Here is a 25,553-nt window from a genome sequence, read left to right on the forward strand (position 1 = left end):
TTATTTCATTATATAGAGTGAATAGGAAGGAAGTTCTTGACAACTTTTGGGAAAATTAAATGAAATCATATGAATTACAAGCCAGGCACAGCACTAATATACAGCAGACAATCCCCTGATTGCTTATTATTCTGATCTTGGTTCAAAAATAACACATTTTTTTTTCTTTTAAAAGGAAAAAGTTCAGTTGTCATCCATGTAGGATGTATGCACCAACAAGACCAGATACAAACAATACCTAGAAATTAGAGACCGATAACATAAAAATATTTTAGGTTTGGAAAATAATGCATATTGCTCTACATCGTTGTTTGGAGATAGTTGTCTTGAAAGGCATTATAGAGAAACATGAAGATTCTCAAGTTGGTTTTAGACATTAGGTAACATTTATGAGTGTTATTAAAATGAACATCGAGCAAAAGACTATTGGACTATATTACCTCATATCGTGTAAGATAAGTAAGAGTTTAGCATAGTACTATATAGTACATATTTTCACTGTCTTAAAATGTGCAAAGTTATAGCAGTTTTCATGGATATCTGATCTAAAACTATAGCTGCATTGAATACAGGGGTGATGTGACCACATCACAGTGACACAGTCCCCTTTACAATGATGATTCATTGGTCAGTTAAATGAGTAAGCTTATACTACAAATGAAATAAACTTTGTCTTTATATCCACTTATCTCCCCGATAGCTCTCTGATAATATCTCCCAATTCAAGTGCAGAATAAGGAAAAGAATCCTCCCGTAAAAGAAACATTCTACAGCAAGGGTATCCATTTAATCAGGCTCTTCTGTATAATTAATGTACAAAAGATAACCTAGCAAAGAGAATCTTTAGTGTTATTAGCGCGTTGTGTTTCCAATCCATCTTCCTGGACAGGGCGCTGTGAGATGAAATCGGCCTCTTCTATCATGTGCCCTACCCACCTCTCCTTTATTAGGACTCTCATAGCCCTTGAGTAGAATTCAAAGCATAAATTCTTTTGGTCTAGAAAGGATTTCACTAAATTTAAAGAGGTGGCCATTTACTTATTAGAAAGGAAGGGGTGTGGTGTCATAATTCTCATCAATACAGAATTTCTGCATAGTAGGAAATGTCAATAGACCATCTAAAAACCAAAGAATGCCTCAGCTTTTCTTGTAATTTTAATATGAGTCAGAAAAGTCTCCTCTCACTTGCCTGAAAAAATTACGTGAGCAACATAAACTCCTATATCATAAAAAGAAATCATTATTTAATATCAGGTTGAAATTTAATTTCCTATCTATTATGAGAGTGTCAAGTTCTTTTTCTTTTTCTTTTTTTAAAGGACTACTTTTACCGAGCCCTTTTAGGTTCACAGCAAAATTAAGAAGAAGGTACAGAGATTTCCCATATACCCTCTGCCCCCACACATACAGAGCCCCCCCCCCCCATTATCATTCCCTCACTAGAGTACATTTGATACAATTGATGAACCTACACTGGTACATCATGATCACCCAAAGGCCGTGTTTACATTAGGGTTCTTGGTAGTCTACATTCTATGGGTTTGGGCAATTTATAATTACATAAACCCATTATAGTACCATATAGTACATATTTTCACTGTCTTAAAAATCCTCTGCACTTCACTTATTCATCCTCACCTCCCCAAACCTTGGCGACCCCTCATCTTTTTACTTTCTTCATAGTTTTGCCTTTTCCAGAATGCCAGAGAGTGGAATCCCACAGTAGGTGTGAAACCAGTCTTTTCAGATTGGTTTCTTCACTTCCTAACATGCATTTAAGATTCCCCTATGTCTTTTCATGGCTTGATGGTTCAATTCTTTTTAGTGTCGAATAAAATTCCTTTGTCTGCATGCACAACAGTTTTGTTTATCCATTCTCCTACTGAAGGACATCTTGGTTGCTTCCAAGTTTGGGCAATGATAATTAAAATGTCTTTTGAGTGTTTATAGCTGCAGGCTTTTATGGGGATTTAAGTTTTCAACTCCCTCGGGTAAGTGCCAGGGAGGGCAAGAGCTGGATCACATAAGGAGAGTATGTTTAGTTTTGTAAGAAACCCCCAAACCATCTTCCAAAGTGGCTGTACCATTTTTTTTGCATTCCTACCAGAAATGAAGGAGAGTTCCTGTGGCTTCGCATCTTCACCAACATTTAGTGTCATCAGTATTACCAGTTTTGGTCATTCAAGTAAGGTGGCATCTCATTACTTCAATTTGCATTTTGTTGATGACATATAGTGTGAAGCACCCTTTCATGTCTTTATTTATCATCTCTGTATCTTTCGTGGAGTGCCTGTTAAGGCCCATTTTAAATCGGCTTGTTTTCTTACTGTTGAACTTTAAGAGTTCTTTGAATGTTTCAGGTAACTCCTTTATCTGATGTGTTTTTTTGCAAACATTCCCCCCCCCAACCCCACCCTCAATCTGTGGCTTGTCTTCTCATTCTCTTGACATTGTCTTTTGCAGAGCTGAAGTTTTAAATTTTAATGAAATCCAGTTTATCAGGTTTTTTCTTTCTTTCTTGGATTGGTCTTTGTAGTTGTATCTAAAAAAAATCTGTAACATTTCCAATGTCATCTAGGTTTTTCTCTTAAAATCAGGTCAAAATGAATGGATCACAGACCTCAATGTAAAACACAAAATTATAAAACTTACATTGAAGTCTGTGATCCATTTTGACCTGATTTTTGTGAAGGGTGTAATATACTGTGTCTAGTTTTTTTTTGTTTTTTGTTTTTTGTTTTTGTTTTGTTTTCGTATTTATTTTTTGCATGTGGATATCTGGTTGTTCTAGCACCATTTGCTGGAAAGATAATTTTTGCTCCAAGGCATTGCCTTTGCTCTTGATCAAAGACTAGTTGACTATGTTTATTATAGACTTTCTATTCTGTTCCATTGACCTGTTTGTCTATTCTCGCACCCATAGTACACTGTCTTGATTCCTGATTACATCTGGAAGTCAGGTGTTATCAGTCTTTCAACTATGTTCTTTTTCAATACTGTATTAGCCATTATAGGTCGTTTGCCTCTACATATAAACTTTAGAGTCAGTTTGTTGATATACACAAAATAACTTACTAGGATTTTAACTGGGATTGCATTGAACATATATACCAAATAGGAAAGAACTGACGTTTTAATAATAGGGTTTCCTTAATCAAGAACATGGAAATATCTCCACTTATTTAATTCTTCTTAGATTTTATTAGAATTTAGGTTTTCCTCATTTGGTCTTGTACATATTTTGTTAGATTTATACCTAAGTATTTCATTTTGTGCTAATATAAACGGTATTGTGTTTATAATTTCCAATTCCACTTGTTCATTGCTGAAATGTAGGAAAGCAATTGACTTTTGTATATTGTATATTAACTTTGATTCTGCAACCTTGCTATAATTGCTTGGTATTCTATTTTTTGCCCATTCTTTCAGATTTTCTACATAGATAACATGTTATCTGTGGCTAAGGATAGTTTTATTTTTTCCTTACTAATTTGTGTATTTTCCCCCCTTTTCTTCACTTTACTCAGCATATTACCCTCCAGTTCTATCCACTTTGAAGCAAATGGTGATTATTCATCCTTTCTAATGGCTGAGTAATATTGCATTGTATACATAGACCACAGCTTCTTTATCCACTCATCTGTCGATGGACACCGAGGCTCCTTCCACAGTTTGGCTATTGTGGACATTGCTGCTGTGAACATCGGGGTGCAGGTGTCCCGGCGTTTCACTGCATCTGTATCTTTGGGGTAAATCCTCAGTAGTGCAATTGCTGGGTCCTAGGGAAGATCTATTTTTAACTCTTTGAGGAACCTCCACACAGTTTTCCAGAGTGGCTTCACCAGTTCACATTCCCACCAACAGTGCAAGAGGGTTCCCCTTTATCCACATCCTCTCCAACATTTGTTGTTTCCTGTCTTGTTAATTTTCATCATTCTCACTGGTGTGAGGTGGGATCTCATTGCGGTTTTGATTTGTATTTCCCTGATGGCCAGTGATGTGGAACATTTTCTCATGTGCTTGTTGGTCATGTCTGTGTCTTCTGTGGAGAAATGTCTGTTCATGTCTCTGCCCATTTCACGATTGGATTGTTTGTTTCTTTGCTGTTGCATTTAAGAAGTTCTTTATAGATCTTGGATACTAGCCCTTTATCTGATAGGTCATTTGCAAATACCTTCTCCCATTCTGTAGGTTGCCTTTTAGTTTTGTTGACTGTTTCTTTTGCTGTGCAGAAGCTATTTATCCTGATGAAGATCCAATAGTTCATTTTTGCCTTTGTTTCCCTTGCCTTCATGGATGTATCTTGCAGGAAGTTGCTGTGGCCAAGTTGAAACAGAGTGTTGCCTGTGTTCTCCTCTAGGATTTTGATGGATTCTTGTCTCACATTTAGATCTTTCAACCATTTTGAGTTTATCTTTGTGTATGGTATAAGAGAATGGTCTAGTTTCATTCTTCTGCACGTGGCTGTCCAATTTTACCCAGCACCATTTATTGAAGAGACTGTCCTTTTCCAGTGGATAGTCTTTCCTGCTTTGTCGAGTATTAGTTGACCATAGAGTTGAGAGCCTATTTCTGGGTTCTCTATTCTGTTCCATTGATCTATGTGTCTGTTTTTGTGCCAGGACCACACTGTCTTGATGACCACAGCTTTGTAGTACAACCTGAAATCTGGCATTGTGATGCCCCCAGTTCTGGTTTTCTTTTTCAATATTCCCCTGGCTATTCGGGATCTTTTCTGCTTATTTTCTGATTTAAGATGATTTGTTCCAACTCTCTGAAGAAAGTCCACGGTATTTTGATAGGGATTGCATTGAACATGTAAATTGCCCTAGGTAGCATAGAGATTTTCACAATATTAATTCTCCCAATCCAGGAGCATGGAATATTTTTCCATCGTTGTGTCTTCCTTAATTTCTTTCAGAAGTGTTGTGTAATTTTTAGGGTATAGATCCTTTATCTCTTTGGTTAGGTTTATCCCTAGGTATCTTATGCTTTTGGGTGCAATTGTAAATGGGATTGACTCCTTAATTTCTCTTTGTTCAGTCTCTTTGTTAGTGTATAGAAATGCCACTGATTTCTGGGCATTGGTTTTGTATCCTGCCACACTGCCGAATTGTTGTATGAGTTCTAGCAATCTTGGGGTGGAGTCTTTTGGGTTTTCTATGTACAGTATCATGTCATCTGCGAAGAGGGAGAGTTTGGCTTCTTCCAAAAGAAACTTTATACTCACTGAGCGTTGTTCCCCATTTCCCCCAACTTACCCTACCAAGCCCTAAGCAACTACTAATTAACTTTCTATAGTGTTGCCTATTTTGGGTATTTCATTTAAGTGTAGCCGTAAAGTATATGGTCTTTTGTGACTGTCTTCTTTCACTAAATATAATGTTTCAAGGTTCATTCTGTATTTTATTATTTTTCCTGATATCTGACATTCTGTTCATTTTATTTATATATTTATCAGTTGATAAACATTAGGTTACTCCACTTTTTGGCTACATGCGATATATATGTATGTTAAATAAGCCCTACCCCCCCCCCACCCTTTTAAGGTAAGGACATTTAAGTTCTACTCTTTTAGCAAATATCAAAAGTTTTTTTAAAGATTTATTTATTTATTTATGATAGACAGAGAGAGAGAGAGAAGCAGAGTGTGTCACAGGCAGAGGGAGAAGCAGGCTCCATGCCGGGAGCTCGACGTGGGACTTGATCCCGAGACTCCAGGATCATGCCCTGGGCCAAAGGCAGGCGTTAAACCACTGCGCCACCCAGGGATCTCCAGCAAAAATCAATTTTAAATGCAGTGATACCAATGATAGTTACCACTTATTCATCTTAGAATGTATGCATCCTTTTTACAAACCCCTCTATTCTCCTACTTCCCCGACGCTTAGAAACCTCTTTTGTACTCTCTGTTTCTGAGTTCTACTTACTTTTTTTTTCAGTTTTCACATATAAGTGATACCATGCAGTATCTGTCTTTGTCTGACTTATTTCGCTTAGTATAATGTCCTCCAGGTTTATCCATGTTGTGGTAAATGGCAGAATTTCCTTTTATTTAAAGGTTAATTAATATTCCATTATATATTTTCCCAGTTTTCTTAATTCCCTCATCCATCAACAGACACTTAGGTTATTTCCATATCCTGGCTGTTGTAAATAATGCTGCAATGAACATGGGAGTACAGATATCTCTTTGAGATAATGGTTTAATTTCTTTTGGATATATACCAAAAGTGGGATCGCTGGATCATGTGATAGTTCAATTTCTAATTTCTTGAGAATCCTGTATACTGTTTTTCATATTTGCTGCACCAATTTATATTCTTGCCAACAGTGTACAAGGACTCCTCTTTCTTCATATCCTTGCCAGTGTTTTTATTCTTACTTCTTGATAATAGCCATCCTTACAGGTGTGAGGTAATATCTCATTGTAGTTTTGAGTTGCATTTCCTTGATAATTAGTGATGTTAACCATCTTTTCATCTACCTGGTGGCCATTTGTATGTCTTCTTTGAAAAAAATCTATTAATTTATTATTATTATTTTTACTATTGATTTGTATGAGTTCCTTGTATACTCTGGACATTAACCCCTTACTAAATATATGATTGACAAATGCTCTCTCCCATTCCATAGATTAACTTTTCATTTTATTGATGGCTTTTATTGCTACATAGAAGCTTTTTAGTTTGATGTAGTCCCATTTGTTTATTTTACTTTTGTTGTCTTTGCTTTAAGTGTGACTTCAATAAATATTGCCAAGACTAAAGTCAAGGAGCTTACCTTCTATGCTTTCTTCTAGGAGTTTTTGGTTTCAGGTCTTATGTTCAAGTATTTAGTCCATTTTGAGTTAACTTTTGTGTATGGTAAAAAAAAATAGGGGGTTTCATTCTTTTGAATGTGGCTGTCCAGTGTTCCCAGCAGCATTTGTTGAAAAGACTATTATTTACCATTGTATATTCTTGGCTTTTTTGTCATATACCTATGGGTTTATTTATGGGCTCCCAATTCTGTTCCATTGATCTATGTGTCTGTTTTTATGCCGGTACCATACTATTTTTATTACTATAGCTTTGTAATATACTTTGAAATTAGGAAATGTTATCTTATAGCTTTGTTCTTTTTCTCAAGATTGCTTTGGCTATTTTGGGTCTTTTATGGTCCCATACAATTTTTAGGATTATTATTGAAGTGTTTTATCACTCTTCAATAAAATTGTAAATGGGGTTGTTTCCTTCATTTCCCTTTCTGACAGTTTGTTATTAGTGTATAGAAATGCAAGTGATTTTTGTATATTGATTTTGTATCCTGCAACTTTACTGAATTTATTTATTTCTAACAGATTTTTGGTGGACTCTTTAGAGTTTTCCATATATAATATCATGTTATGTGTAAATTGAAACACTTTTATTATTTTGTTTGGGTGCCTTTTCTTTCTTTTCTCTCTCTCTCTCTCTCCCTTTTGACTAACTGCTCTAGCTAGGACTTCCAATGCTATGTTGAATAAGAGTGTAAGAATGGACATCTTGGTCTTATTTTTTTTTTTTTTACTTTTTTACCATTATGTATGATGTCCACTGTGGTTTTCTCATATATGGTCTTTATAATATTGAGGTATGTTCCCTCTCTACACACTTTGTTGAGAGTTCTTATCATAAATAGACATTGAATTTTGTCATATGTTTTTTCTGCATCTATTGATATGATCATGATTTTTAACATTTATTTTGTTGAATAATCCTTGCATCCCACCTGATGACATTGTATGATCCTTTTAATGTGCTGTTGAATTCAGCTAGCTAGTATTTTGTTGAAGATTTTTGCATTTATGTTCATCACAAAGCATTGTTATTGGAGATAATTTAAGACAAATAGAGCAAGAGTCTGATGAGCTACCCCACAACTTCTGTTACAAGCAGAAGTAATCAGCATAGTAGGTTTTCAGTGCTATTACCAGGTCAGGAGGATAAAAAGGAAATAAACTCTAGTGAAAACAGGTTTTCAATCAGTATTCTGATTGGCTCTGGTTAGTCTGGTTTAAAGCTATCCCTGGTAATTCTGACCAGTCTGCTTTTTGCTTAAGACAACCAGTAGGCTTAATATTCACTCATCTGAGTGACTATTTGAATGTAATGTTGCTGATGAAATTTACAGACTTTTTTTTTTTGTAAAGGAGGAAAAAGATGGATTTTTCCCATATATTTCACAAGACTGAGTAAGCCAGTGACTTCTCAATTTCTAGACTACGTATTTCTATTGTATGGGGGAGTCAAATTAGAATCCTAGAAAGCCACAAAGGGAAAAGGCAGACTGAGGAAACAATACTTCTATTTGGCAAGAATTGTGCTTCTTCTTTCTGACAAGATAAAATGCTGTGAGGGAGCCATCTGTGTTTTGAAACAGCATTTTCACATCCTCAGCAAAAACCGATTAAATATAGCAAAAGTCACTTTCCACATATATTTTCTTGAAATGTTTGTACAATTAATATTGTTAATGAAAGAAAATGTGTAGAAAATGCTTGCTAAACTTGTTTCTTGATCCCTTTTCTCATAAACCCAATATAGGCTATCTAATTGTCACAAACAAAGGGTTTAATTTTTCACCAACAGGTGAAACTTTCCTTTGCCAAAAGAATGATTTTCAGATAACCATCCATATCCAAGTTCAGGAAAGTCCAAAATTTGTCAAAACCCAAATATGCCTAAAGCCAATACATATGTTTTACTTGAAACCTTTTGGGGTTAAGGTAAATCTTTTATTTAGCTCAATATATTTAAACCAACATTTATTAAGTGCTCTAGTTATCTCTTGCTGTGTAACAAATTATCCCCCAAATTTAGCAACTTAAAATAGTAACAATCATCTATTTGGGTCACAAGTGTGCAACTTGGTTAGGGGTTGGCTCTGATAGTTCATGTGTGTTCAAGTGTCATCAACTGGGACAGCTCAGCTGGGCCTGGATCCAGTTTGCAAGATGGCTCATTCGTAAGTATATTAAGTTTGGGCTGGCCATTGACAGGAAGCTCAAATGAGACTGTAGCTGGGAGCCCTTAGCTCTTCAAGGGGACTTCTCTGTGGGATAGGTTGTGCTTCCTCACAGCATGGTACATAGGTTCTAAGAATAAATGTTCCAAGACATAAAAGGTGGAAGCTGCCAATTTCTTAAGCTGGATACTGGTTCAGAAACTGGTATGGCATCACTTCAAACTACACTTTGTAGTTTCCAGTATATAAATCTTGATCTTCTTTTACTAAATGTAATTATTTTATTCTTTTTTTATGCTGGTGCAGGTTTATACGCAGTAGATTCATAATTTTTACCAAATTCTTAAATAGGTCTCTGACTTTAAAAAGCAAAGGAGCCATTAATTGAGTAATATCTCCTCTTTTCCAATTTAACAGAGACTGAGTCCCAGTATAGTTATGCAATTCATCCAAGATAAGTAAATGAGAGAGTCGGGTTTAGAATGCAGGTATGATGACTTCTGAGTGGTCACCAAGTATTTGTTAATTGATTACCTCAGATCCAGCTTCATAGGGTGTGGGGCATCTATTATCTGTAGATTTTATTCTAATTATTAACCTGAGCTTAGGCATTGAAGTCTCCCAAAACAGGACTTGACTGCTGAACACATCAGCTGCTCTTGCTTCAAACTGAGCTCACATACCAAACCAAACCAAACCAAAACAAAATAAAAGCAAATACAAATAACAAACAACAATAAAACATACTCTTCTGATTATGGATGTAATGTGAACCCATTGTAAAAATTCTGGAATACAATAGAAAACTATAAAGAACAGATAAAATTCATTCATATTTAAGACCCATCATTTGGTAGTCTAATTTTTTCTGTTATTAAAATTAATCTCATATTGTTAATAGTATATTATGATAATAATATGTATTATTAAAGACTAATAACATGTATTATTAAAGACTATAAAATACTGTTTAAAAGATAATATAGTTCCTAATATATAAATGTACCATATTCCTGTATTATAAGTTTTATTTATTTTTAATTTTTTATTGTTGATAAAACTTCAGTAAACATCCACATATATTCATCCTTGAATAAGGATAAATTCCAGAAGAATGTATACATGAAAGACATAAACATTATTAAAATTCTTAATGTTGGTTGCCCAACTGCTTTTCAGAAAAAAAGTTATGCTAATACCCACATAGCTCACCACTCCTGCACTACAATTCATTAATAGCAAGAAGAATTTTGTATCAAGTACTGAAAAATTCCATTCTTTGTATTTTATTTTAATTTTTTATTGTTATTTCTTCTAGAATGTAAGCACTGCAAGGGCTGAGATCTATTAATCTTGTCCACTTCTCATCTCTAATGCCTTGAGCAATGCCTGGTGCATAGCAGGTGCTCAACAACTATCAATGGAATGAATGAATAAATGAATAAATGAGCACATGTACCCTTTGAGCTGCCATGCTTTTGTGTTTTGCTCTGGGTTTTTTTTTAAGTTTTAATTTAAATTCCATTTAGTTAACATACAGTGTAATATTAGTTTGAAGTGCACAATATACTGATTCAACACTTCCATGTAAGACCCGGGGCTCATCACAGCCAAGTGCACTCTTTAAACCCCAACTCCTATCTCACCCATCCCCTATCCACCTCCCCTCTGGTAACCATCAGTTTGTTCTCTATAGTTAAGGGTCTATTTCTTGGTTTACCTCCATCTTTCTTTCTCATTCCCCACCTTGCTTTGCTCATTTGTTTCTTAAAGTCCACATGCAAGTGAAATCATATGGTAATGGTCTTTCTCTGACTGACTTACTTCATGTAGTATTATTACTCTTCAGGTCCATCTACATTGTTGCCAATGGCAAGATTTCACTCTTTTTATGGCTAAGTAATATTCTGCTGTGTATATATACCTTATGTTCTTTATCCATTCATCAATCAGTGGACACTTAGGTTGCTTCCATAATTTGGCTATTGTAGATAATGTAGCTGCAAACATTGGGGTGCATGTATCCCTTTGAATTAGTGTTTTTTTTAAATTTTTTTGGTAAATACCTGGTAGTATGATTGTTGGATCATAGGGTAATTCTATTTTTAACTTTTTGAGGAAACTCCACATTGTTTTCCATAGTAGCTGCACCAGTCTGCATTTCCACCAATAGTGTAAGAGAATTCTTTCTCCATGTTGCCACCAGGTGTGAGGTGATATCTTACATACTTTTTTTTCTTTTTTTTTTTTTTCTCAGCATCTCTGCCTGGCTTTGTTATCCAAGGTAATACTGATCTTGTAAATGTGTTTGGGAGTGTTCCCTCCTCTTTTATTTCATGCAAATTATTTCAAAATTATTTTATATATTCTTATCATCAACATTTGGAAAGACTTAAATTAAATGCTTTCTTTCAGCATCATAGTAGTCACAGTTCCAAGAAGAATAAGTGGTCTCATTAAAAATGAGATTTTGGTGTTTGGAAAGAAGATAAACCACTTTTTCCATGTTCTGTCACGGGACTATATAATGCAGAGTATTTATTTCTAATGCCCATGGCCAAGATATTTTCAGGGGTCCATGAGGTCAAAACTAGTTTCATAATGCCACTAAGATATATATCTGCCTTTTTCACTACATTGATATTTGTAACAATGGTACAAAACTGTAGTGGGTAAAGTTGCAGAGACCTTAACACAAATCAAGGATCAAGGTAGTAGCACCAATACAAACTGTACTTGCATCCTCTATCCTCATATTCTTCTATGCCACATGAACAAAACAAAAAGAAGACAGTTTTGTATAAGAATGGGAACATATTTGACGAAGCAGTAAAACTTCTTAATTTTGCTAAATTTTGATCCCTGATTACATACTCTTAGGATCGACATCTGTGAGGTGATAGAAAAAAGAAAGATCGAGTAGTAGGAGAACTTAAAGTGCAGTGCATTCACAACAAAGGCCTTACTATATTCCATGGAATGTTCTGGATCTGGAAAAACTCTTCAGAGTTGGTTCAAATTGTGGAAAAGGGGCTGGGTCCTTTTTACTCCTACATCAATCAATCATCGGCTGTAAGATGCTTCTGCAATGGTGCCATGATCTTGGGTATGATGACTTTCTCTAGCCAAGCCATTTGCCAGAGCGGGACTCAGTTAAGGATTATCAGTTGCCATAACTCTAAAACTCATAGGGGTAAAGGTGATGATCCTAATGCTTCTTCTCAGTGAAGTTTCTTTGCGTGTATCTCCTTTTAGAATCTGCTTCCCTGGGTGCCCAATCTGTGACAATCTCTCTCTCTCTCTCATTTATAAAATGTGTGCTTGATGAAAAAGAGGCTTCAAACATAGTTTTATACACTTTTAGGAACTCATTGCTATTGTTGCCATATTATTTTAGGGAGGGAAAATGCTAACATTCCTTAAACACTACAAACCAGTTACAGTTATAAGCTTTGTATTACCATCTTAGTCAATAGTTGTAACAACTCTGTGATTTAAGTGTAGTTATTATCTCCATCTTATAGATGGTCAAACTGAAGGACAAAGATATTTAATAACCTACTACATGGTGCAGTCAGGATTTGAATCCAGGTAGTCTAATTCCAGAGCCAGTATCCTTTTTAATCAGAGTTGTCTAAAAAAGAGCTGACTCCAATTTTGCCATAATGACCCAGTCTGGCTTAGTTTGGGAAGCATAATTTGGCTTAAAAAAACAAGGTCTAAAAGAGTTCTGGGACCAATAAGCCAAAAACAAACAAACAGGAACACTCCAGATAACCCAACAAATGAAAATCTATTTATCTATGTCGCTGAGTGGAACAGTCCCATTTATTCCCACCTGAGGTACAGCACAAATCTCTTTCTCTACAAATGATGCGACTCTATCCTTCACACAAAAATCTATACTCCTTTTTCTAGTCCTTGTCAACATAGCCTCCTCCAGTGTGGGTTAGGACATCCTGTTTTTCTTGAATATAGTGGATGGTTAATAAATGGTGACTGAGTTCAACAACCTTTCATACCATCTTGTAGTGCATTGGTTGCTGTTGCTGTATTATTCCTATCGTCTTGTATAAAAAAGGCTGTTTTCTTTTCTTAAGATAGGACACAGGTTTTCCTCCCTTTAATGTAGCGGTTCTATCACAGCATCCACTACACTGCCATGCCTTGTGTCAGCACTCAATAAATATTAATTCAAACTGAATTGAATTGTTTATGAGGGGAGGAGAGAAATGTGAGAGCGCTGAGATTTAATATCTTTGGGCTTCTTGCTAGAGATTAATCAAAAAGAAACTATGAATTTTTTTATGACACTTTTTTTTTTTTCCCAGTAAGGCAGATTCAAATGAAAGAGAGCGAATGTGGCATATTTACACACTGCATCTCCGAGCTTAGTAGCTAGAATTCAGTTTGTCTTCATCCTTTTTTCTCCTTGCTCTCTCAGCCTGATTGCTGAGAAACATGGAGCTTAACCTCTACATGCGAGAGAGGGTAAGTCCCACAGGAAAGTGGTTTCTGAAAGCTAGACACACTAATGCCTGCTACTTCTGAGGAAAATTGCAGAGCGCCCCTAGACTTTCTCTGGAACCTTGGAGCAAAACATCCAACAGATCTGAGCAGTTGTTGGCATCTCACACTGTCTTCGTGATGCAAGTAATGCAAGCTCCTGATGATGTTTTTCAAGGCCTTGCCTCATAGATTGTGCAGGAATACTTTAAGCCTTTCAGAGTTCAATCCAGTATCTTAAGCTCAAGTCCTTAGCCTGCACTGAGGACAAATGTAGGATTTGAGTGCTCTGCTGTCCGGAAGTCATTATCTTCTATTAAAAAAAATACACACACACACACACACAAATATATATATATATATATATTCAAATTCTATGAAGACACAAACCTCAGAATGTCACCCCTTTCCTTAAGACTGTTTGATGACCTTCAGTGGAGAGTAAAGTGTAGTAATCAATACAACAACATGACCCTTGCTTCTATCTCTAGTTTCATGTAACTTATTTGGATTCATTTTGTTGTGTGTCTAAAATTCACTCCTACAACATGTTATTTCATGTCTGATATGTTGTGCTTATACGGTTCCCTCTTCCAGGACTGCCCTTCTAGTCTTTGGTCACCTGAATTTTTCATGAGAAGCACTATGTCCTCTAGGAGGTCCTGGCTGAATCTCCAAGTTCATTCTTCCAAATAATACTCAGGGAGCATCCACTATGGGTCACTTATTGCTCTAATTGCTGGAGTCAGAGTGGGAAGCAAATGAGAAAGGTGCCTGTTCCAGTTCCACCAACATTGTATTGGGGGCACAGAGACAGAACATCAATAGGTTAAGAAATAAATAAGATACTTTTCAGTAATAAAGAACTAGAAAATAAATAAACTGGAGTAATATGAAAAAAAGGGGATATGATAGAGGCTGTAAATAGTTCCCAGTAGGTACAAATGTCTTAAGTCAAGAATGAGTTTGGCATGCTTAATGACTAAAAGCCAGTGAGGCTGGAACTTGTTGAGTAAGAGGGATACTGGAGAGGTAGGCATAGGCTGAATCAGGTACGCAAATAGTCCGAAATCTATTCTAAAAGTAATGACAAGTTAGAGGAGAATTTTAATTGAGGGCTAATATACTCTGACTTGCATAGGAAGATTCAGCAGACAGATTAATTTGGAAGCTATTAGAATAACACAGAAAAAAGAAACTGGTGGCTTGAATCACACTGGAGATCTATTTTCAAGGCCTAGCTCGCAGTACCTACCACAGGTTAGAAGGAGGTTGGGACTGGTAGGAGAATGGAGGAATAAAGTTGGACCAAGCTCCTTTTCTTTATTGCCCTCAAAGCATCCTGTCTACACTAACACTGGCTAAAACCATATGTGTATATGTCTTTCTCTCCCACTGGCTTGAACATACTCTCATCTAGGGCAACTGTCTCATCTTTGAAATTTCAGGGCCTGGCACTATGCCTGGCATAGATAGTCCATATAGATATTCACTGGATTTAACTGAACTAAATTTATTTATTCTTCTCTTAATGGAATGAAGAGGCTTCTAATCAGTAGTAGGATATTTTCTTAAAGTATTTTTCATGGAAAGTTAGAATTACTATAAGAGATTCTCTGAGAAAATCATGTGTAAATAGAAGTATTAGCAACACTTGCAAACCATCTTTACTTCCGAGGATAAGACTCTGGTTTGACAGATTATGACCATCAGACTCTTACATTTCACTAAAGAATGAGGAAAAGGGGGCTAAATGTGTTATACAGATTCCTACTTTATTTCTTTGTAGGTATTCACTGAAGAATAGTGATGTTGAGCCCATCAACAGAATAGCCTTATAAACTATCAAAGGTCTGTGGACACAATATAAATCATTGTCCTAAAATTCTGTTGTTGAAAGTGCATTATAGTCCTTTGCATACAGCAAATAATTATAGTGATTCAGTTTTCTAAAATAAGTATGAGTGATAAACAGTATTATAGCTGGTAGATGATAGGCTATTATAGAGTAGAATTAATCAAAATTGCATGTCATCATTTAGCAAACATTTACAGAGAATCCAATTCACTATGCAGTGTCTCGGTTACCTTCAAGTAAATAAATCAACTTCAAAGATTCCTCACAAATCTGGTATAATAAACACTATTGGATAATGACAATTTATGCCCTAAAATGAGGTAATGAAAGTTTGATTCATATGAATGTCAAAAGACAGTTTTGGTTCACTAACCACAAGTTATAAGGGATGGCACCAGCCTTTCAGAACAGAATGACACAAAGAGAAGGGTTAGCCAAGGCCTTGTAAAATGATTACTTCTAAAATGCTGACTTGAGCTATCAAATGGCAATGCAAAAAATGTACCCCACAAAGTGGTTTACAAAAGACTGAGGTATGTAAACAATGGATTTTGTTAAGCCTCTAGTCATCCAACTTCAGCGTTGCCAGGGGCTGGAGCAGGGGGATGTAGAGAGCTACTAATCAACAAGCATAAAGTTTCATTTAAGCAAGATGACTACACTCTATGGATCTGCTGTACAACACTGTACAGTCAATAATACTATTTTGTACACTTAAAATTTTGCTAAGAGAGTCAATCTTATTTTGTGTTATTTCCAGAATAAAATAAAAAAAATCTATTTGGGTTTATAAGTCCATGTAAAAGATGCAGAATCCCCTGGAGGAATTAAAATAGTATTTGTGAATCACAGATGATAGAATGAGTTAGTTTCATCTTATATCCAGCCAAGGCCTGTGGTGATAAGAGAATGAGAACTTAGATTAGGGGACAGTGTTGGGAGGGAGGTAGGGACCGTTATGGGTGATTCTGTGATGTAGAAGAGACCTAGCCCATGGATAAGAGGAGATGGGGAGTATGTGCCACCACAAGGGATTTAAAACCATTAAAGTTGAATATCTGAGGACCCAGGAAGAGGACATGAAGAAAGGGACAGATGCCACAGAAGAATGGTCTTTAAAAAAATGTTGCCCAAGGCAAGTCTTGTAGAAGGGAGGAAAACTCTCCTTTTTGGTTTTTGAAAGAAACTCCTGACCCTCTTCCTTATTGGAAGTTACATCCTTTAGCTGTGGTCTGAGTTAAAGAGGCTTTATGGATCTGCCTAGGACTTAAGCACTATCTTTAAAAGAAAGATTTATGGGAAAATGCATTTGAGTTTTCAACAATCGATTTATAAGTGACTGCAGAAAACAGACCTTGGAGGGTTACCCCTATAACTTAAGTTTAAAGTTAACATTCAGTTTTTATGTTTCAAAATCAGAAAGATGACCATGCTGTGACTTTGAAAAATGCTCCTGAATTTGAAAAAAAAAGTGGCTAAGATTATTTATAGATTTGAAAAGACGAAGTCATTTTTGTTTTAAAATAACCACCAAAGAAGAGTCAGTATCTCATTTTTACCAAAGTCTTGGCTCTTGTGGCCTTCCCCATTGAAAATCTCATTGTAATTTCCTGTTGAATATTTACTAAATCCTTAGAGGCTTTTTTTTTTTTTTTTTTTTTTGTAGTTATTGTGGATTTGCACTTAAATTAGGCAGAGCTGTATTTTTAGTTATAGAAGGGACAGGCCACCAATAACAGAAATTTCAATCATAAGGAAACTAAAAATGTCATTTCTAACATGCCTAAAAAATCTAGGAAGAAAAGTATATATATATTTGTGAAACATGGTAGTTGGATTTTGGAATTACATTTTAAGAACTTAAAGTTAATGTGAACATAATATAGCTTTAGTTTACAAAGCTTACAACTGAATTTAATTTCTTTCTTTTCTTTTCTTTTCTTTCTTTCTTTCTTTCTTTCTTTCTTTCTTTCTTTCTTTCTTTCTTTCTTTCTTTCCTTCCTTCCTTCCTTCCTTCCTTCCTTCCTTCCTTCCTTCCTTCCTTCCTTCCTTCCTTCCTTCCTTCCTTCCTTTCTTTCTTTCTTTCTTTCTTTCTTTCTTTCTTTCTTTCTTTCTTTCTTCTTTCTTTCCTTTCTGTTAGGTTTATGTGAATGCAATCTATACTAGCCACTGTGTGCATCATTTAAGTAAAACCAAGAAACTTTAAACTTTTTGTTTGTTTGACATCTGGGGAAGGGTGTCACAGAATGCCAAAATCTTGATGAAGCATTGTTATTACTCAAAAGTAATAATGAGCATTAAAATTACTCAAGGAAGTTTTTGAAAAATATATCTGCTTGAGTCTGCAAATACACTTTATAAAATGTAGAAGGGCAATTCTGATTTGCAGGCATGGTTGGGAACTACAAGATTTTGAGTCTAATATTTAAGTTCTCTAAAAATTTTTATATGGTCCAAATGGGGATGTGAGATTGACCACAGAGGAATTCAGGAAAGTGCATGGAACATCTCTATACATCACTGTAATTATGAATTACACATCAATTTAAACAATCAGCATAAACACTTGTAGGCAAAAGAAGAATTAGTAAGGAAAATTATAGTACAGTTTCATGGTACCAGGTACTACAAATGACACAACACATTTACAGTACTATGATGTTTAAAGAGACAAATTCAGGCTTTTGGAAGTTGATGCTCTAACTTCTAATTTAAAAATAAGAAGTTCAGCCAGCCATATGCTTGGTTCCAAGTACACCCTGCTTTCATATATTTTGATGCTTATTGTCACATTATTTTTAGAATGGTATTGGCATTAAGCTGGCACATGCAGGTTAAATAATAACATTCGTCTACATGAAGTTTTATATTTTTTTTCTGAAAAAAGCAACTAAGGGGATTAATCCAGCTATAACTTTTACGGTTTTAAAAAAAGGGTATTGGTAGGTAAATGTGACTTCATTTTTTTCACTGTTGAATATCAAATGAATGCAATGTAGATTAATTTTGCTCTCATACCCCAGCACAAATATAATTCCACACAACACAATTTACAAGAAAAGTGTGCTAATAAAATACAGCTCTCATTATTAATATATAAAAAGCATAAGGTAAAATGCCATCTTTAGTAGATTTATAATTTGACTACATAAATATTTAAAAGATCCCTTTAATTTTTTAAATTAATATTTGCTTTGCATTTGTTCAAGGAAAGTCTTCAAATGACTCACATTGCTTTTGAAATGCTGATATGCACTGATATGTATTATTTAAATACTCATATTCTTGACATATATCTAGATTTTTTTTAAATGGTGAAAATTAAAACTATTTTTAGCCTTTAGAGAAAAACAGACCGGGAAGTAACAGAAAAACAACTTTAAAACTCTTAGTGACATCTTCTGAAATACATTATAATAATAGATAACATTATGGAGACTTTAATAAGTGCCCAGACACATGTTCTAGGAGTGTAGGTCTATTAGCCATTTAACACCATAAAAAAATCACAATAACTGTAGGAAGTAGTTATTGCCTATTATTGACCTTATTTTATGGATAAGAGATGTCCTTGAATCTTTCCTTTTGCCCGTACACTTTATCCAATCTAACAACAAATTCCATCAGCTCTGTGTTCAGAATACACCATAGACTCTAGTATTTTCCATCAACTCAACTACAACAATCCTCATCCAAGCCACTGTCATCTCCTTACCTGGATTTTTATTGCAAAAGCTTCCAAATTTCTCTCCATCTATCTATACTTCACTATAGTCTCTGAATCTAGCAACCGGAGTGATGTTGTAAAAACACAGATTATGTTCTCTCTACTCCAAACCCTACAATAGCTTCATGTCTTATCCAGAGAAAACGCAGACACAATACAGCGTCTGACAATGCCCCAATTCACTGTTTTTACAACTTGGTTGCATATTACACTCATGGGGGAACTGAACAAATATTAATGCAGCTCTCTCACCAAGAGATTATGAGTTAATTCACCTGGGATGCAGGCTAGAATTTGGGATTGTTAAGAGCTCTCTAAATTAAATCATTATAATGTGTAACCAGGGTTGAGAATCATTTCTCTTCAACCTTTGAGTCCCTTTCTGCCTCCATCACCTCTAACTTCATCTTCTACCACCTTTCCCCTTACATATGCTATGTTAGCCATAACCATAGGGTGACCACCTATTTTATTAACCCAACTGCAGGGTAAAAGGGTCAATATTAACAATTATGAAGAGGTACTAGGCATGGATTAGCACTGTCCTAGGCAAAACAGGCATTTGGTCGTAAAAATAAAGATCTAATTTGTAGTTCTTTGGGTATAAAATGTTCCGACCTCAGGCCTTTGGCCCCTGCTGTTCTTACTCCGGACTATTTCCCTCCAGATTGCCACTTGGCTTGCTCCCTCACCTTCTTCCATCTTTACTCATATGTCACTTTCCAGTAAGAGCTCACCTGTTCATTCAATTTAATACTGAAACCTAATCTCACTTCCACTCTCTTATTTTTTCTCCCTGTCTGATGTACTATATATTTTGCTTAAATCTTTATTTCTCTTGCCACTAGATTTTTTTTATTTCTGTTTTGTTCACTTCTGTATTCTAGGTTCCAGACCAGTACCTGGGCCACTATAGTCAGTGAATACATATTTGTGCAAAAAAAAAAAAAAAAAAAGAGTGAATGATTTTTCAGCTGTTTCACATTGGGCAAGTTACCTATTATGCTTTGCCTCATTTTCCTCATTGATAAAACGGGGACAATATTAACACCTACCTCATAATGTTGGTGTAAGCACCTGGTGCATGGGATTGGGATAATGCCTGACTCAGAGAACGCACATGTAAATGCCATCTACAGTAGTTAATTAAACACATTCATCCTCATTTTTTTGCTCTAGCCACTGGCTTATAGGTCCACACCTGGAAACCATCACCCCTAAGCCTGCCTCACTTCAGAAATCATAAGTATCAATACACTGTGTTGGTAAACTGGCCCTTTGGAGAAAAAACAAGCAAGCCCTGAGCTGTGCTGTTTGCCCATGTCTGTGGTGTAAATATTTCCATCATGGCCAACTTCAAGTTACTAACAGTTTAACAATCAGCTCCCTCAATTCCTGACCATTTAATCATCATCTCTCACATGTTGGTATGATCTGGCTCTAATAAGCCACTGCCAATATCCTACTTCGGGCACACTCCTCCTTCAGCTCTCTCACTCTCATCGTACAGCTATACCTCCTACTTCCTCCTCTACACCATAACAGCTCCCAGCATATGATATCTCTATTTACCTCTAGTCTTTCAGCCTTTTTATTTCCTTCTATATCTAGCCTGTATTCACCAGCTGCTTAGCCAAAAGATCTTTTTCCACTATCCCGATTTCCTTTTAATACCGGTGTGTTTCTGTTGCACCTGTTCTACACACACGCTAGCCTCTATTATCTCCAGTCTTGCACTGGGGGGTGTCGAGCATCCTTGCAGAAAGTCACGGAAACATGCATGCCATTGTTGAAACACATCCATCCCCTCCAGAATCAGCCGGATGTCAGCATCAGTAAACTATGTTACCTTCTCCAACACAAAAGATATGGTCTGGCAGGAGAAGAGGAAGATACATGTATCCAATGTCAATTACTGGGCCAGTAGTGCTCAAGACCCACTTCTGGCCATGCGGGTCACATTATCATGAGACACCTTGGTAAACAATTGTTAACTGGTTGCCCTTGCTGGGACCCAGAGAAAAACTGTTCCTGGTGCAGAACCTGCTCTTGATGGTCTTCCCTTCCCCTTCCTTCTTTGGTCTGATCAGTGATTGGCTATATATATATATTTTTAACTTCAGCAGTTATTCTAAACATTCACCTTTAATGAAGCCTTGTTCTCAAACTTCCAAATAAACTCTCCTCCTACTTCACACAGAAAGGCAACAACATCAGGTATCACTTCCTTCAATCCAGTGCCTCCCGTCGGTCTCTCTAGATCCACAACACACAGTCCTGGGTTGAAACAGTCCTCCCATGAAACAAAGACAGTGTGGAGGCTGCTATTGACTATACACAGTCAACCCTCCACCTGGGTGCTTGATTTTGAACCTTCCCATCTCCTGAGACAGTTTGTCTTACCAATGTACTCTCTTCAATTTCCTCTCCCCCAGTGTATAAATTGTCTAAATTCCTTTCTATTAAAAAATATCCTTCATTTTTCTTTTTGTCTACTTGTATCTGATTTTTCTCTTGCCTTGCTATCTCCCCTAATTTTTACTAAATAAATATTTTTTAAAAAAGGTCTCCATCTCCATTACCAATTCCTACTTATTTTTCATTCTCATTTTGCCCTGTGCATTCTGACTTCTGCTGGAGACCAACCCATTAAATATGCTCTTGTTGAGTCACTGAGGACCTCATAAGTAGTAAGTCCCACAGATGCATTTTAGTCTTTGTTTTCCCAAACTTCTCTATTTTTGATATAGTTGCCTATTTGCTCCTGGCTGGCATGCAGGATTCTTATCTCCCTTCTTGTTGCTCTTTGACCACTTATTCTTAGTTACCTTTGGAGACTCCACCCTGCTGCTTCCTTAGTTGGCATACCATAGAGTTGCAACCTTGTTCAACTCCTTGCTTTTCTCTAAAATTTCTTCCCAGAAAAAAATATCATGGTCTGGGTTTCATAACCACTTTTTATGCTACCGACTATAAAATCTTGACTTTAGTCAATATTTTTCTCCCAATCTTCAGATTTGTATTTCTAATTGCTGTCTGGACATTTTCACTGCATGTTCCATAGACATCTCAAATGGAATACAACCCAAATGAAACTCATCATCTGCCAGTGACCAACCCATTTTATTTCTACTCTGTATCTTTAGATCAGTTGGTAGCACCACCTTCCACACATTCTTCTTACTACTAAGCATCTTTTCCAGATTATATTTTGAATTATGGTTTCCTGAATTAATCTGATCTTATTTGCTTTTGTTTTTATTAATTCCCCTGCCCCATCTATTTTGTTGTATATAGATGACACTCCTTGCTTGCTAATGTGACTGTATTTTGCAAATAGTATATCTGTATCTTTTCTCTCATATCAAAGGGTGTGAGGTGGCTGCAAGAGGCTGTCACATGAACACACAATATAACACCTTACTGAAACCAGTGGTATTATATTTTTGTATATCTGAATTGTGTTATTTGATAAACAAATCTACATTCAACAAACGTCATAAAATAGGAATGAATTTTTTTAAAAGATTTTATTTATTTATTCATTAGAGAGAGACACACACACAGAGGCAGAGACACAGGCAGAGGGAGAAGCAGGCGCCATGCAGGGAGCCCAACATGGGACTTGATTCCAGGTCTCCAGGCGATCCTGAAGTCCTGGGATGAAGGCAGCACTAAACCACTGAGCCACCCAGGCTGCCTAGGGATGAGATTTGTGGTTGGAATATGGTATCTCAAAGCTTTTAAGTATTATATAACCATTTTTATTTGAATTGTTACTTAATGTTATAAAAATGGAAGACCAAAGATTTAGGGGCAAGCGGTTGTTAGGTAAGTATGTGTCACAAAAACTATGAAATCCATATGCATAGTTTGAGAGAGACCATGCAGGGATGATGGTCAAGATTACACTTAATTTGCACTAGTGTATTTTTTTTGGAAAAGTCAGGAATATTTGCACATCAGTGAGGTCATAATATATTCTGGCAGCAGGGCTGATGGTCTGCTTGCTAAGTAAGGTTGCATTTAATTTTTTTTTGAGATTTTATTTATTTATTCATGATAGACACACACACACACACAGAGAGAGAGAGAGAGAGAGAGAGAGAGAGGCAGAGACGCCGGCAGAGGGAGAAGCAGGCTCCATGCAGGGAGCCCGACATGGGACTCTATCCTGGGTCTCCAGGATCATACCCTGGGTCAAAGGTAGCGCCAAACTGCTGAGCCATCGGGGCTGCCCAGGCTGCATTTAATTTTAAAATTAAAAACACACATAGGGCACATTGGCGGCTCAGTGGTTGAGCCTTTGGGGTCCTGGGATTGAGTACCACATTGGGCTCTCTGCATGGAGCCTGCTTCTTCCTCTGCCTGTGTCTCTCATGAATAAATAAATAAAATCTTAAAAAAATAAAAACACACATATAGTTACATACCTACCTACACCCTTTCTGCATGTGCTCACACACGCACATATACACACAAACAAACACAAGTACTTAACCACACCTCCTCTTACTAATATATATCTGGAGGAATGTCCATAAAGATCCTGAACAGTGTAAGATTTACTAATCCAGTGCAATATCACAGCCAGCCAGCCACTACCACTAGCACTAGACTGTAATTTTGTACTTAGTTTTGCTACCACTCTTTCACATAAAACAGTAAACTGAAGTGATTTTCAAATATGTGGGAGACCAAAGGGAAATCTTTTCTTCTTCTAGTAAGCACAGAATGCTATTAATGAGCCATGGATAGCTTCCCTACAATGCAATGCACTTAGCCACTTCCTCTTTCTGTGCTCACAGAAGCTGCGATTATCAAATTCTAAAGCAGTAGTTTGAAAAATGACTTCGTTTTTGGGAATCTGTGGGATATATATCTTTATAAATTTTATTTCCACTTGCCATGGGGAGTTGAGTATCTGCTATTGACATAAAGTTTATATAGCACTTTGAGCTTCTGGGATAAAAGAGATATGATTACAAAGAAAGTTAAGAATATTAAAAAAAGGGTAAGAAGGGAGTATTTGGCCCTGTGGCTTTTTTCCCCGTGCATGTGATTCTTATTTTAATAGAAATTCTACATGCAGACGGGACACAAGTTCACATGGGGAGATGGCAGTGGACTTATAAAAAGAAGTAATAAGTAATTTCATTTTAAAAAAGTGTATGAGAACGTGACTTTTTGAGTCAGAGACCCGAGTTTGAATCTTTATTCTACCACTTACAGTATGTCATGTATTATTCTGTAAGCTTTACAATAATTGACCAGATGAATCCTCATGACACTTGTATGAAGTAGATGCTGTCTACATTCTCATTTTATGTTATTTTTTTATTTTTATTTTTTTTACATTCCCATTTTATAGTTAAATAAACAGGCACAGAGAAGGCAGTCACTTGCCCAAGTCACAGGGTCACACAGCTGGTAAGTGACAGAGCCAAGATGAATAACGTATATTAAGAATCTCATAGCAGTGGTAATGGTCGCGACCATCAACTGAATGTCTACTCTTTCCCAGATTGTATGGTGTCTTACCTACATAATTCATAAGAGCTGAAAAATATTAATTTAAAAAAATTTAAATCATGAAATATACCACTTTTAAACATGTAGTAGGGTATTTATAAATATTTTATTTTATTTATTTTTAAAAAATAAATATTTTAGATAACATATTAGCATTTCTTTGTAATGTATTTAATTAATTCAGGATTCAGCAGGATAAGAAGTATATCTGAAGCTAACAATTCTCTCCTAATTTGCTGTGGCAGTCATTTGATCCAATTTTCAGCAGCAATTTAGATTGAGAATGTGCTACATTATTTGCCATTATGTTCAGCTCTAGGATAAAGTTGATACAAAAAAACTCCCAAAACTTATCTTAAGCATCATTAAAGGATAAGTCATTTTGGTATGTGTCTGATAGAAATGAGCTTTGGAATAACCATAATGGAAGGGCCTAACTATACATGCATTTCAAAGTACCATAGGTGGTCCTGATAAATTATTCTAAAATAATTTAGCACATTTACAGGAGAAATGAATATAAGCTATAAACATTCTGAGAATGGCTATAGAAAAATAAAACAAACAACAAAGAGTTCATGTCCCCAAACACCTATGAATTTCATTTTGCCTTAAAGAGCATACTTGTTTGAGAGTCTGCATTGTACAAGGTGTATTGCTCTGTAATAACTTGATGATTTTGCTGAATTCAGCTTCTGGCATTGAATATGGACATCAAGTCCAGTCGCAGGGTAAATATATCATCACTGCTAATAGTGAGAGAAGTTGGAAGAAGAGGGCATGAACTCAAGAAAAATAAATGAAAATGATATCAAAAGAGAAAAATGAGATGCAGAACCCAACCAAGTGATGTAAAGCAAAAAAATAAAGCGAAGAAAGAATGCTCGAGACCGTTTTTATCATATGAAAAGATAAAAAATAGTGTAACACATTCCAAATAGC

At 36.0% G+C, this 25,553-nt stretch overlaps 1 protein-coding gene across 21 annotated transcripts in view; it reads right to left on the reverse strand.

Annotated features, from left to right (window-relative positions):
• Positions 1-25,553, reverse strand: part of EPHA6 (EPH receptor A6) — an 887,621-nt gene that overhangs the window by 116,897 nt on the left and 745,171 nt on the right. Inside the window, exon 15 of one of the 21 annotated variants that reach the window (XM_077884578.1) lies at positions 24,447-24,638. The exons of 19 other annotated variants lie outside the window; for them this stretch is intronic. In XM_077884578.1, the coding sequence (XP_077740704.1) occupies positions 24,630-24,638 (9 nt within the window). In that variant the 3' untranslated portion in view covers positions 24,447-24,629. Of the gene's footprint in view, positions 1-24,446; positions 24,639-25,553 lie in introns of those variants that run through there. One more of the 21 variants, XM_077884577.1, reaches the window with a different exon arrangement.

This window comes from Canis aureus, chromosome 35, assembly GCF_053574225.1.
Source record: "Canis aureus isolate CA01 chromosome 35, VMU_Caureus_v.1.0, whole genome shotgun sequence".
Taxonomy (NCBI): domain Eukaryota; kingdom Metazoa; phylum Chordata; class Mammalia; order Carnivora; family Canidae; genus Canis; species Canis aureus.